Source organism: Rhododendron vialii, chromosome 7a (genome assembly GCF_030253575.1).
Source record: "Rhododendron vialii isolate Sample 1 chromosome 7a, ASM3025357v1".
Taxonomy (NCBI): domain Eukaryota; kingdom Viridiplantae; phylum Streptophyta; class Magnoliopsida; order Ericales; family Ericaceae; genus Rhododendron; species Rhododendron vialii.
In genome coordinates, this window is record NC_080563.1 from 40,733,815 (window position 1) to 40,749,428 (window position 15,614).

At 37.8% G+C, this 15,614-nt stretch overlaps 1 protein-coding gene across 3 annotated transcripts; it reads left to right on the forward strand.

Annotated features, from left to right (window-relative positions):
* Positions 1-8,297: 8,297 nt before the first annotated feature.
* LOC131334447 (protein IQ-DOMAIN 32) lies at positions 8,298-14,919 on the forward strand. 3 transcript variants are annotated; one of them, XM_058369457.1, is made up of 6 exons: positions 8,298-8,734; positions 10,794-11,123; positions 11,206-11,433; positions 11,975-12,055; positions 12,164-13,853; positions 14,517-14,919. In XM_058369457.1, exons 1-6 carry the CDS (start codon positions 8,651-8,653, stop codon positions 14,534-14,536), a joined length of 2,433 nt encoding a protein of 810 aa, XP_058225440.1. In that variant the 5' UTR covers positions 8,298-8,650; the 3' UTR covers positions 14,537-14,919. The 3 variants fall into 3 exon arrangements, with proteins under 3 accessions (XP_058225440.1, XP_058225439.1, XP_058225441.1); XM_058369456.1 differs by lacking the exon at positions 14,517-14,919 and having other exon boundaries at positions 8,299-8,734; positions 12,164-14,075; XM_058369458.1 differs by lacking the exons at positions 8,298-8,734; positions 14,517-14,919 and adding an exon at positions 9,054-9,209 and having other exon boundaries at positions 12,164-14,075.
* The last annotated feature ends 695 nt before the right edge of the window (positions 14,920-15,614 follow it).

Genomic DNA, 15,614 nt, shown 5'->3' on the forward strand with positions numbered 1-15,614 from the left:
ATGGTCTCTGCTGTTTCTGTGAATTTCTCACAGAAGATCTGTCAAGTCTAGTTAAAGAACACGACAAGTTTCTAAACCCCAGCCCAGGCCCAACCAGTAGGAACAGGCCGCGAGCCAGTAATGTTGGGCCAATTGGGCTAGGTCACAACCTATGTATTGCGCACGAGTGGGCCGGGCCAAAAACCTTTTTACGTCCCAGATAATGAAAACTTACACTAGAAGATTATAATGATATGGAAACAGAAACTCTTCAGTGCCTCGGAGTACTATCCAACTTCGATCACGCAAGTCTCCGGTAAGATTCTTCCTTGTCGTCCTCAATAATACTCGTTCTATGCTCTCGCTCTCGGTTCTTAATCTCGTGAGATTTAGTAATGTTGGGACGTTTTCGAAATGCGCCCCCACGCTCTTGCTTCCGTTTCCGTTTTCGTTTTCGCTCAGGCACTCACCATTTATGACTTAGGACCCAACGACCCTTTTCAAATGCGTGATGCTCACACGCAAAAATGTGGTGATAATCGGTGTCCGAGTACTGAAATGCAGTCAGGGCACAAATATGACCAAACATTGTGCAATGACACCCAGAAAATGCTTACATAATTCACCAAGACAAAATGCAGAGATCCTGATTTTTCTGTTCACAAATCATGCGCCAAGGCAGATGATTATTTCATTGTCTGAACTATTCTGTGTGATGTTTAGGTTGAGAAGCAGAGGGGATGGGGCCCAACCCCCCAATCATGTTTGCTTCTGAAGTCAAGAATTGGAAAGCTGTAAGTGAGTAAGTCATGCAGGCATAAGTTGCTCTCAATGTACCCAACATCCCCACTCAAAAATTTGGTGTATTAAAGAGAAGACTCAGAGGGTCCCCATTCGGAAAAAAGAAATGGATCATCTCTGGTCTTTAATTTGAACTGAACGGAATAGTCCAAATGTAAATTGTCCATTTGCATAATCAACGGTTCAGATTTGTTCAGAGACTCTTCAGTCCACATTTTGGACTGGAGAGGATCCAAAGTCTAGGAAAAATTACAAAGTCTTCTTATAGAGTACCATCACATGTTCTTAATATTTGTCATTAACAAATATTCACATTGCGTTCTTGACTACGTGTATAGGTGTCACGCACTTGTGGGGTGGTTAAGCTTACCGGACACTACGTGGCACTGTCTTAGGACCACGGAATAATAGTTTACTCTCCAATTAAAAAATGTCCCAACTGCAAAAATTATGAAGTGCTTCTGAAGTAACTCCACGTGGCGTCTCAACATTATCAAACACCACATATTCTTGTAGGAGTCCGTCACTAAATGTATGATGTCAAAAAAAAATAAAGCACGACATAGAGGTGCTTAGTACCGGTACCGGTACCGGTGAATAGTTAATTACTCGCACAAAGAAGGTCCTATCCTGCAGTCTTCACGACAACTTTGTCCTAAGGAGAAGAAGCATCGACTGAAAAACCGTTGTTAAGTTCAGTGGTACTTTTAAGCCTCAATACTACAGTCTACAGTCTATAAACTACAGGCCCCATACTTGGGGTTGGTGGCTGTGGAATAGATAGTAGTACTAATTGCTTAAAAATAGAAATGCTGGGGCAGTATGATACTAGTAGTATTTTGACTAATTTACTGCATATATTAATCTTGTTGAGCGCCAGTATTTATTGTAGTCCAAGGGATGTTGCCGAGCGGCATCCGTGCAACATCCATTTAGCCCAGTAGGAGAACTCTCTCTTCTTCTTTTTTATCACCCGTAGGAGAACTCACCCAATGTATGCAGCTTGGAAATCATCTATCTCCTTTGTTGTATTTTGTGAAGGAAACTTAAGCCCATTTAGCACCGTAGAGAAACTCACCCTTAGTGCACTACTTAAAAAATCTTGACTTCATCCCCGCTCAATTGATTTAAGCTTGGAAATCATCTCTCTCCTTTGGCAGAGGTGTTGTATACTCGTCCAATGTATGCAGCTATTCTAACGAAAAGGTAGGGTGTCAATAACGTCTAGAAATTAGTTTTTATAATTTAGGGTTCGAGTCATTTTACGGGTACCTCGATTAATCATTGGAGACCAATCTTACATTGTATTAGCAAAATAATTGTTGCGAAGCCCCTTAAAACTGCTCTAAAAGAGTTGATAGCACTGGAAGATTTGGAACCAAAGAATGCCAAGAAGTCAATGAAGCAAGTGAAGTGGCTGCTTCACCTCTCTTTCTTTCCTTTTTTGAAAAAAGGCTGCTTTACCTAAGTAGGTTCGACTTGAAAATCCTCTCTTTTCTGATGGGGATCTTACGTAACTGGGAAGTAAATGTTCTTTTATTATTAATATATATAGAGTAGTTGCACACACAAATGGATTTCGCCAAATAAGCTTGAGAAAGGAAATATGTGTTCCTTCGTTAGGTCGTATGTTCGAATCTCACGGAAGTCAAACATTTCAAATCTTTGGGTTCCTAGAGTGTTTACACATTCATTAACTTCATGATCCGAAATTAGTCGAGATGCGCATAAGTTTTTAACGGAGGGGGTTCAATCTAGTTCAAAACAAATTGTGTCTGCTGGTGATTAATTTATACAGAATAATTTTTTCGTTCCAACTTATTCAATTTTTTTTGGCATTTGTTAGTTTTACGCCAAACTTTTATGCGATATAGGTGAGTAAGGATGAGAAGAATCGAAAAAGTAAAAAATTATGACTTTTACACAAGTAATTTGGGAGATATCCAAAGAAAAGTCATAATTTTTTTACTTGTGTAAAAGTCATAATTTTTATATTTTGGATATTTTCCGAAATACTTGTGTAAAAGTCATAATTTTTTACTTTTCTGATTCCTCTCGAGTCTCGACCTTACTCATCCATATTTCTCAAAAATTTGCCGTAAAACTAACAAATGTAAAAAAAAAATTGAATAAAAACAAAACCAAAAAACTGTGTTGCATAAATTAAACACTAGCGTGAGCGCTTACCTTCGGTCAAAATGATGTTGATGGATATATAGTGGAGAAGGGACAAAATCATTTCTTCCTGTTTTTTGAGAAAGATTGAAAATAAATCATTAACATCGATCCGGATCAATTACCAAACTGCCAGTACATTTTTTTTCAATAATTGAGCCCCTAGCCATGTGACAACAGGCTCCACCACATCCTTAATTTAATGAGGGAGAAGAAGAATGGCCTTAACCCACTGACATCGATCCCATTATGTTCCCATTATACCCCTTCCAATTATGATTGTGACATTGCTGGGTCAGATGGGCACGAGAAAGCAATTAAGTGCTTGTCCTCGATGAGATCGCATATTTAACTTTGATGGAGGCCAAACATTTCAAATCATGGGGCTACCGAAGGGTTTGTCTGATCATTAACTTTAGGACACCGAAATTACTAGAGGTGGGCGTAAGCTGGCCCGGTCACCCGATTATCACCAACAAAAGATTTTCCAGATCGTGACATTACGCCTTGAATTAGCTACAACACAAAACTTGGGATTGAAGGGTGATAACGTTGTTGTGTTACCAAAAAAATGGGGTAAAATTGAAAGAGTTAGGTGCAACGGTTTCTTCCTTTGGGAGAGAAGGAAGATGAGGGAGGAGACTAGACAACTAAATTGAACTTGATTAGGCCATTTATATACTATTAAGTTGGAAAGCCCTTGTTAACATTTGAAGAAACAAACATGATATACACAGAGTGGGCTAGTGGGTCATTATTGAAGGGTTATCCAGCAAGGTGAAAGATCCAATTTCGGTCAGGGACGACTCCAGAAATTTTAATCAACGGTAACAAACAAGAATTTTAATCTCTTGACGTCCATTTTATGTGGAAAAAATACTTAACGAAAATACCTAGCTAACTATCGTCCATATCAAGTATCTCTAGATTCTGTGTATTTTGTAAACTCTTGTGACTTTGTAAGTGAGAGCACGCACCAAGAGTACTATGTTAATTTTATACTGGGAATCACATATTAAAATACATTTATTTTTCAAGGACGACTGTGATTGTAAGTAGATTGTTGGTCTTCTTGAAAGACAAATATGATGAAGTTGTACGAATGTTTATGTAATCATCTTCACAAAAACAATCTACGCAAAAAAAAAAAAAAAAACCTATAACATGAATGAAAGTAATGAATCCGGAACTTAAATTGAAACATAAATTAACTGTAGAGAATTGTATGCTAGATTATATAAAAGCTATCAGAGACAAAGTCATGATTTTAACATTTACAAACAAACGTATATAGATCATGAGAGCTATTGCAAGGTTCTACCTCTTTTTTGAATCTATAGATGTTATATGACATTTTAAAATTTATAATATGAGACCAATGACAATATGCTAGCCCTTTTAATTATAAAGCTTTTAACTATGAACCCACAATATTGTATTTTATATATAAAGTAGATAAATAACTACTCATGAGGGAAGCATTAACATTAAAAGAATTATTATTATTAAACCTTGGTTCACACAAGAAATTATTTCTAGAGCACTCAAGCTTCATTGTCTTGGAAATCCACTATTTACAGGATTACTATTACTGTTTTAATTTTTGCCTTATAAAAGAAGGGGAACTATCAGTAGCAAATATCTATACCTATTAAATAGTAGTACTAGTAACAGAATAGAATAGGGTGACAGTTGCAATTTAATGCTAATTATACACTGTCACTGAAAAATTGCGTGGATCAAGCATGAGGATGATAACCCAGGGGTTTTTTAAGTGCGCGTGAGAAAGTAATTAATAAGTATTTCATGTCGAATGACTCGAATCTCACAGCTGCCAAACATTTCGAATACTGTGGTCATTGAGGGGGTTTATCCGTTCATTAATTTCAGGATCCGAAAATAGTCGAGGTGCGAACAAGTTGCTCATACATCCGGTTATGTAAAAGGAAGAACAGGATGAGGATGATATAGAAATATATAGTACTACTAAAACAGTTTAAGAAACCCACGTGAGAAATGGGTAGAGCCCGAACTTGCGGCAGCTTAACATGGCAATCGTGATAAGACGAGTGAAAGCATCCAAAAGGCACAGGGTGGAATGGGTATTCATGTCATGTGCTCAAACTTGTAGACCATTTGGAGTTATTCCCATTTTGACCAAAAATATTACTGTATTTTGAGTTATTCCATTTCTATAGGTTGGGAAAACAAATTAAATAGATGTCACTATTTTTATAACTCATGTGTCTGGGTCAGCATAGGCCTGCCTTGACTAATTCTCGAGGGTAAATCTCACCATCTAGCTGTAGGAGTCTCAATTAATGCACCTGAGATGTTTCGAAACTTTATAAAGACACCAAAACCTTAACCACTAGGCTAATCCCTTGGGGAGTTGGAGCTAAAAAGTTGTCACGTTTAATTTTGGTAAAACTCGTCAAATGGCTTTTTATAATTTTAAGCTAACATGTATAATTGGTAGGCCATCTTCAACCCTTAGTCGTAATTTTCTTTAATTTTTTGAATAATACTTCGAGTACACACTTAATTTGATTTGACGCATTACAATGGGTAAACTCAATTTTGGACATAAGTTTGAGAAAAAAAGATTTTACTGGCAAAGTTGGAAATTGAGGGCACTGAATAACTAGACTTAAAATAATTTTGAGTCACCTTCATTAATTTGAGTAAAACTAAATTTAGCATAAGTTTGAAAGCAATGATTGGAGTAAGTTTTGAAGGTTTATACTCAAACAAGATAAAAACCGGAGGCCAGTGATCTGATATACTCCTTAATAAATCCTTAAACATAATCTTGTAATGACAAATTTACTATAATAAATCCTTAAACAAGGAATTAAAAATTCTACTCGGGTCTACAACCTTATGACCTGTTTGTTTGACTAATAGTAGATCGGTATACAATAGTACCTCATCTCATTTGATTAATAATCTCGGAATTATTAATTATGCCACCCCCGGGTATAAATATTCACGCCTTCTCTTTGACCGGACCGAAGAAGCGAATAATCGAGGTGCGCGTAGGCCGGCTCGGACATCCCGGGAAAAAAAAAAATCCATTTTTTATTTCTTGTATCGTTGGTACGTACTGTCCCATGAACTTCCCATGTTTCTTATCGCTTCACATGCGAGGTCCTTCAAATGGATCCCACCTCCACCTTTTTTTAAAAGCAGAAGAAGACAAAAATTCTCGTTGGGAACCGTCGATTTCTGTAATTATTATACTTAATATAATCTAATGCTTAATTTAATTTTCTGGTGATAAATCAGAGATCATTTTGGTGCCTTTGTTGGTCGATTAATTCTTCGGTTCTCGATTAAGGCTTGACTAGAATATTACAACGACGACTTGACAAACTTGCACTCCAATGTAATTGTTTGGTTTATTGTCGAGTAAAAATCTGTTATCGATCTCAATGTCAATTACATTTCATACGGATCGAGTCCTTTCCAGTTTAAGTTTTGGACCGGACGAAAGAGTCCAAATCTGGATCATGCATTAGTATAATTATTAGTTCGGAGTGCCAAGAGACCGGTAAGAGTCCTTGAGCAAATCTAAACCATTTATTATAGCAATTGATGAGCAAAATTCTAGATTGTCTCCCGAAAAAGTATCGGAGATAATCCAATTCCTACTTCATATTAGTTGAGAGGTTTATAATTATTAATTTTTGAATGAGTAAGATGATGACTAACGGCTAACCTAACAACACATATTGCTGTGAAAATAGATTGAAGATTGTACTGCTAAGCTATAGATTTTGAATTAACTACGGTTGCGTAAAAGTTTTTATTTTTTAAATACTTATTTTTTGAATTTACGAGACAAGTCATTCCGCCAAGATTTATAATTATTTTCTATTTAGAGTTGAGGCAATGAGTTTATTTAGTGTAGCTATGAATTGTGATTAAATTTTGTAGCAAAACTTTATACTTGCTATGAAAAGCTGAAAATCATGTTTCAAGTGAATTTCCGTTCGACCGGAAAAAAAGAAAATGTTTCGAGTAACGTAGAATTCAAAATCTGGTGCCAAAAGCACCCCTTAATGTAGACGTGCTTATTAAAATTTATTTAATGTACCGAATTATGATTAATTGTAGCAAACTGATACCGTTTGCTGTAAAAATCTAAAAATTAACCCATCAAGCACCTTCTTCTGCGAGCTCCTTCGCGTTAATAGATTACCGAAAGAGTGCATCTTCGGCGAAAGTAACAATTTACTGAGAGTTCAATTTCGAAGGTTTTATCCAATCTTGGGTGGTGCTCCAGTAAAAAACATCAAAAATGCAAAAACCAACCTTTAAATTTGTATCCTCTCTTTTTCAAATTTGAAGAGAGAAGAATAAATAATCAACTTCAAACGTCAAGTATTACTACTGTAGTATTTTGTTATTATTCCTTTTGTCGTTGCTTTAATTGTTGTTACATTTGCCTTTCTTTTCCAAAAGTATATATACTTCACCAGTTCTAGCAAATTGAAAACTCTTACATTTTGGATCTTTCTTTTCTTTTTCTTTTTCTTTTTCTTTTTTTGGTGCTAGACCGACTATAAAAAAAAGAATGGATCTGAAAAAAGGAATTAAATTAGATTCTCCCATGGATGTAACCTTAAAATTAGCCTAGCCGATTTCACAATTTTTTTTTAATTAAGAAAATACGAAGATTGGGATTTTAGAAAATAACATATACTACTACATGTCTCAATTACCAACTGTTGGAACATCACAATATCAATGTTCTGCTAATTATTACTGTAATTAAAAAAATGCTACACGTACCTACATTATTATTAGTATTATTTTTTTTATAAATTAGTTTTATCATCTATGGAAAACTGCAATTGAATTGCTGATATTTCAACTGATCACAGCTCATAGCACCCAGTGTGACGTAAACTTTGACCCGACCTCCAAGCGATGAAATTTCTCTTAATCACATAATAACCACGCGGGCGGCGAATATAATAGTATTTGATAATGATACATGTGAAGTAGCCTGTATATGAATCGGGGATGGTGCTGTGCAGTGGTGTGCGTAGCTTTGAGCCGTCGGATTGTGCATTTGACTGCTCGGATCTCATCTCGACAATGAACGGCTCTCGATAGTTGGCTGCCGAGATGAGATCCGAGCCGTCGGATGCACGATCCGACAGCTCGAAAGTGTTGTGCACTCTACTGCATAGCACTAACCCGAAGTCCCCTGTACATCCATTTTATTTATTATAACAAAAATAGAACCAGTCCTTTTATTTAATTTTCTAGTAATAGTCAAAAAAACAGAAACAGCTATTTCCATGTTATTGATTTATCAGCACTGTGTTTCCGTTTCAACGGATACATTCCCCACATCTCTCTCTCTCTCTCTCTCTCTCTCTCTCACACAAGGAAACGGACTAGATAAAGGGCGCATTGCCCGGAACTCAAACCCCTAAACTTCGCTATATTTCAGGAGCCTGTTCAGGTCCGCTCCCCCCCTCTCTCTGTCTCTCTCTCTCTGAAAACAAAAACAAAAAAACAAAAAGTAAAAACCCCCTCTTTATCTCTCTCTCTCTGTGTGGTTCAAGTCCCAAAACAGAGGAGTTTAACAACAAACTCCAGCACACACATTCGTCTTTCAGTTTTAAGAGAGAGAGAGAGAGAGAGAGAGGAGTGAGAGTGAGGTCATTCCAGTACGATAATGGGAAGATCCACTGCGTCCTGCTTCAAGATCATTACCTGCGCCGATCCCGTCGACGCCACTGACGACGTCGAAGCTCCTGAGGTAAAAACAATCCACGAATCTAAACTGTTTTTTTTTTTTAACAGCTACTTTTTTTTTTCCTGTCTTTTTTCCTGTTTCTGAACAAAATGTCGGCAGAAGAAAGCGGTTAAAAATCTTGCAGTCTGTAGTACACCGGATTTTATGACTTATTACACCTACTAATTGGATGTCCGCTAGATATTCGGTAAAGTTAACTTAAGTGATAAAGATCAGGGATTTATTGTAACTGCTTTTTATTTTTGTTAATTTAAGGGGGATTTCTGTAATTTAGTCGTGACTTTGAATGTGATCTTTTTTTCGCATGTAAAGGGAAGGAGAGATTTTGATGGGTTTAGATTTGTTGGGACTTTTGGGAGTGTGAGAATTGAGATCATGCTCTCTCCATACCCCTTCAGACTCTTCTTTTTTGGGCTCATTCCGGGCCCACAGACATGATCCGAACTGGGCATCTTGTAGAATGCGAGCAAAATTACAGGTCGGCGAATAAACAATTCGATCAAAGATCGGTAGACTCGTGAACGTGCTGCGTTTTGTTATGTAAAATGAATGGCAAATATAGTTTACATTCAAACGTTATTATTTACAAAACAGAATGCAATTTACTCACGATATTTATCGAAATTGAGTAGAATTGATTTTTTGGCAGACATGTTGTATCTCTCGTGTTTTACGAGATGAATGGCTCGGATCATGGTTGTAGGTTGGGCATGGACCCACAAAATGGGAGTTTGGAGGAGTATGGAGAGGGGCTGAATCCTATATTGATTGCATGGTTGTGTTGTCTCTGTATCTATCCCATTAGTTTAGACTTGTATGGTTGAATTGGGTCTTGATCTACATTTTGATTCGGGTCGGGCAATTTTGTCCTTTAATCTATCAAAAGCTTGTGCCTTTTTTGGAGTAGGATATGGTAAATTCTGTAATGATGGAATTGGAGTTGAGCTTGGAAGTTGAAGGATATAATTGGAAATATAGTGTTGCCTCATTTCTTAGGATGTTACTCCGTCGTTATATCTCAATTGATTCTCTGTGATGTGTTTTAGGTGATTGGCCATGACAATGTGCATGCACAAATTGTAGTTTTCTTTAATAGTGCATATACGCCAATGGTCAATTCCTGTTGTGGAAGTTAAGAATACAATTAAATGAAGTACATAGGGAAATCTACTTCATGTGAATTATCTGTACGTGCAATTACCTGATTTCAGCGAGATACTTCATCACTAAACTTGCCTCTTGAAAGTTACGGAATGGCTTTCATAACTAACAATACAATGTCACCTCAATAGACAAACTGCGACGGAATCAACTTGATGACATGCTTAGTGTAGAACCAAATTGTGTCTATATTTGAAAATTGCCAAGTAAACAACAATTTACAAATGTGATCTTCACAGCTTTGGTAATTTTTTGGGTACATGCCTTCTGCTTTTCAAGTCTGAACATTATTTGGCCCTTTAGCAGCATCTATTTACTCCTGCAAATTGCATGTTATTGTCCTCTCGATTTTCATATTTGAAGTTGATTTATCAAATGCAAGTGTGTGAATGCACGGGAGCCACACAAAACTCCTTTTTGGTGGGCAGTGGAGGCTATATTGGTCATTCCTAGACCAACCACACAAATGAAGAAAGAATACTTGCCAGCAAAACTTCTCAAATTGTTTTTTCGTTAAGGAAATAACATAAGTAGACTTAAATGCATATTGTACTCCTTTTGTTCATGAGGAAACATAGACATATTTTATTGTTTATGGATAAAAATGCCTCCGATGTATTCTCTCTCCCCACTCGTGCGCGCACACAAGTGGATGTGGGCAGTCACTACTCTGATGCTTTTCACTGATGTACATCAATCAATTGCTTGTACGCCCTGATACTACTTAAACAATGATGTATTGAATAAGGACTGGAAGATGAGAGTTCTCTCTTGCTTAATTATGAATAATGGATAAGAAAATTGGGAGAGGAAAGCGTTTGATTCATTTAAGACAGGGAAATCATGGGATTTGCTTCTCTCTCTCTCTCTTAAATGGTGACGTTTCAATTTTTGGCTTTAGGGCAAGGGTTCAAGTCAGCGTGGGTGGAGTTTCCGGAAGAGATCTGCCAGGCATCGAGTACTAAGCAACACTGTAGTTACAGAAACATCATCTTCTTCGTACAAGGAGAGCCCACAAACTGCTACTGCCAACTTGCAAACTCAACCAAATCCAACTTCACTGGAGAAAACCTCTGCAATACCATGGACAGAAGAGATACCCCTATTACCGGCTTCAGTGAATACAAAAGTGTGTGATACCAGAGTTGCTTCAGAGGATGATAAATTGCATCATGTCAACCCAGATGAGTCTGTCATTGTTGTCATCCAGGCTTCTATCAGAGGATTTTTGGTATTGACTTTGTCCACATTTTGGTGTCTTAGAATTCAGTCCAATAGAAATTCTAAATTTTCTGGGTGAATGTCTTTACCAGGCTCAGAAAGAAATGGTTAAGCTGAAGAATGTGGTTAAGTTGCAAGCTGCTGTACGTGGGCATTTGGTCCGGAGGCATGCTGTGGGAACTCTACGTTGTGTCCAAGCCATTATCAAATTGCAAGCTCTTGTACGTGCGCGTCGTGCTCGCCTTCTTTCTGAAGGGTCATGTACTGAAGGGGTGCTAGATGGTGGTCATGGGAAGGATAAACACAGTTCACAGCTCTTGGTAATGCTTTATTTGCTTGTTGGGTGTCATGTTCAAATGTTTGTCTTGTGGTTGTGCAGACATCTTATTAGCAAAACTTGCAATATTTGGAATTGAAAATTGACAATTCATGATAAGTTGATATGTTTCTGTTAATTCAAAAGAGGGAAGAATGCCGTTGCCATACATCTGACATTGTGTCTTGCTTTGCAATAATTTGTGGGATTTGAGGGACTGTAATACTATTTGCAGATGGAATTGACTGCTATAGAATTCAGTTGTTAGCTAAGTGAAGGCTTTGAAGGTGCTTGAGGTAGTCCTCGAGATGAGGTTTAGGAAATGCCTATGGAAGTTGAGATCAAGGAGTCTCAGTAAAGCAACCTGTCACCTTTTTTCCACTTTTTTATTCTTTGTTTCTTTTGGATCTGAATTTCTTTGTCAATTTCATCTACTGAAATTTGAGGCCATATTTTCATGCTTCGGCAAGTAATCTTTGCATCAATTTGTACTGACAAATTGTCTTGTTTCGGCCATCACCAATCAGACTGTCCTCTTGTTTCAGGAAAAGGGCAATTCAGTAACGAAACCAATGGAAACATATATTTCCATTGAGAAGCTGCTTAGCAACAAGTTTGCTCATCAGGTAATCTTATTGACATCTTTCTTGCCGTTAACCTCCAACTAAGTGCAGTTTATTGATCTCCCAAATGCAATTTTTGGATTGAAATTTATTCTCTTTATTCTGTATAAGCTGTTGGAGTCAACACCAAGGACCAAACGTATCCACATTAAGTGTGATCCTTCTAGATCTGATTCAGCTTGGAAATGGTTGGAGAGATGGATGTCTGTTTCATCAATGGAAGTTGAGCAACCACAGAAACCGGAGGCAGCGGTGGAGCAACAGGATCAGGACAAAGAAACTGGATTTGCAGCTGAAGATTGTGAGTTAACAGATATTAATAAGACCAATACCACGGGAACACTAGTGCTCTCTAAAGGTGATGAAAATTTGATAACTTCTAATTCAAGCGACTTTGAGTTCCAAGCATGCCAACCAAGCTCTTCTGCCAAAAGTGAGAATTTGGAGCCTCCACTTACTGAGAATGCAAACGTGGAAAACTCGAAAGAGAGCTCATTGGAGTTGATTTCCGATCAAACTACGCAATTGGAGTCAATTTCTCAGATGGAGTTCAATCCAATCTCTAGTAAGCCTGAATTGGAGAAGGAGCAGGCCACAAGTTCTTTGAAAAGGTTTGCTCCTGAACAAGTGGAGACTGAGGGAAAGAAGTTTGCGTTTGGGATGAGAAAGGCAACTAATCCTGCATTTATCGCTGTTCAGTCAAAATTTGAAGAGCTAAGCTCATCTGCCACTTCAGTCAGATCAACCAATTCTAACAATAAAGACGTTGCAGTTGAATCATATTCGGACTCAATCTCATCTACAAGGGAGGTTGGGCCAGAAGAGAACTCAGTTTTGCATAACTTGGTGGTTAAAGTTGGTCGCTCTGAATCTGGGACTGAACTCTCTATTTCTTCCACTCTTGATTCCCCCTACGGGTCTGAGAATGGGGCAATGGATGTTGAACACAAAGCAGAGGATTCAGAGGTAGGGACTAGTAATCTTAATAGCTCTAAACACCTAGATATTGAAGCCGATTGTGAGACTACCATCACAGAAGCTGATATATCCTATTCCAACGTGGGTCAGCCAGAGAAACTTGATGATGGCGCCATGAGTGAATCCGCCAATTCAGTTGCACCTGGAGATTCCTTACAGGAAAATGTCAAGTCAGAGCCAACTACATATGATGGTGGTAATGGCGAACCTTTCAATTCTTCCACAGCTGTAGATTCCTTGCAGGAAAATCGGAAGTCAGAGGCAAATGTCCAGATTGAGCCGGAGCTGGTCCCAGGTCATCATACGGACAAGTCATCACCAGAAGCATCTCCAAGGAACCACATGGCAGACCCTGAAGTCCAGGAAACACCTTCTAGTCAGGTATCAGTGAAAGGTGATAAAACTAGAAGTGGTAAACGAGGATCTAGCCGGAAACGTAGGTCTCTTGCAGCTGGTAAACAATCCCCTTCGAATCCTAACCATGATTCCGGCTCAAAGGATAGTTTAGAAAAATTGGATAAAGATCATAAAACTGGGAAGAGGCGGAATTCTTTTGGTTCTGGGAGACCTGAAGATGTTGATCAGGAACCTAGAGAGAGTAATTGTAGCAACTCTATCCCAAGTTATATGCAAGCTACGGAATCCGCGAGAGCCAAAGCTCTAGCAGCTAGCTCGCCAAAATCAAGCCCAGATGTGCATGACAAGGAGATCTACGTCAAGAAGAGACACTCACTTCCTGGTGCAAATGGACGGCAGGGATCTCCTCGCGTCCAGCGGTCATCATCTCGCTCACAGCAAGGTGCTAAGGGAAATGGTCCTCATGGTATTTTCTTAACCACCTCCTGTTCTTTTAAGATAGTATAGGTCCTGTTTGGTTCCCATTTGCTTATTGAGCAATAATCTTTGGTTCTCAATGCGGCTGCATTTATAGTAAGGGATTAATCCAGTTTAGTAACGTTAATGTTTACTTGTCTAATCAGGATTTATTGGGAAGTTGTAGTGGTATGAATTACGTTATGAGAGTGAAATGAAACTAAATTGTTCTTGGACCTTCCAACTTTCACCTTCCAGTTATTCTGTTGAACTGATAGTAAACTCCATGGTTTCTTTCCAAGTTTTTGCGGCGGTATGGAAAAGAATGATTTATGTTGCATCCTGATAGGTTTTACTTAGTTGCCAAACGTTTATGCCCAATTAGTTTAAAATGGAGGATTCCCTGCCTACTATAACTTGCACGATAGGGTATTTTAACGATCGTTTATAACTGTTCCTTACCTGTGCTTGTAATTTCCTTTTAATTGTTTGTCTTGCCACATTACATGTTTTGTTTACTCACCTGTCACCATTTCCAGTTGCATTTGAAAATTTCCCTTGCTTCTTTAGTGATCAGGGCCTTTTATACGTAAGACTGGTGTTTGCACCTTCCTTCCATGTTAAGTAACAGCTTACATTTGGTTCCTTGTTATCTGAATTCTGCTTGTTTCAGAGAGAAAGTGGCAAAGGTGAAGAAGATAGACAATTGCAAAAGCAAACACAGTATTTAGCAAGTCCAAGAAGCTTGATCACCAATCTTTTTATGGCGCAGCTATCTAATTCCGGTTCTCGACACAAGAATGCAACAACAGATAATATAGAGAATGGAATTAGTTTCTATGTAAATTAGTGCCATAATCCTGTCTTTTATTATTGCCAATTTCTATTTGATTATGAAGCTGTCTGCTTCAGAGGTTTGCTTGCATGGTTGTTGGTGACTGCAGAGCATTGTGTGATACTGTTTTCGGTTTGTTTTGTATGATGGATTGATGGTTTTGGTCTATTTTCAAGGTTTGTAACTCGAATTTTCGGTTTGGTCAATTTCAATAATTTCTTTTTGGGTTTTTGACATGAAAGTCTTGATCTTTTTATTACCTATTAATTCTCTAAATCTCTGATCGTTTGCGACCATCGTGGGTGGAGGGACTTGCTTAATTGAATTTTTGAACTTTATTTTGTTAACTTGACACCACTAGTAGAATGAAATTGTCCCAAGCATGGAGAACTCCTCGTGCTAAAATTAAAGACTTGTTCCCTTTGACACTACAGTTTTGCTTCTCGCCGTTCAATATGCATGGATAAGTTTACGCAATGTTGAAAATTTTAATTTTTTTAATTTTAATTTTTGGGCATATCAATACACATAACAGCCAATTGGTGTATCTTCTCTCTCGTTTTTTGGTACTCTTGCTAGTTTTTGTGCGCACCTCAACTAATCTCTTGAGGGTCCATTCTACAGTTCTCTAGCTGAGAGTTCAATTATACCCGGAGCAGAGTTTCATAGAGAGTTCAATTATACCCGGAGCAGAGTTCCATATGTACTGGCTCTACAAAAATTGATAATAATAGAAGGTTGTTTTGAATCTGAAACAGATGCATGTATTCAAGAAGAATTTATCGGTCTCTGTTATTTTCATGATAATTACTCACGTGTTTGATTTGTTTATGAGAGAAGTCGAACTCAAATGTGCTTGGATCGTGATTTGACCTTGATTAGCTTGAACTTTTTTGATAATCATAAGTTGCACAAATAATAACTTTTTCAAGTTTG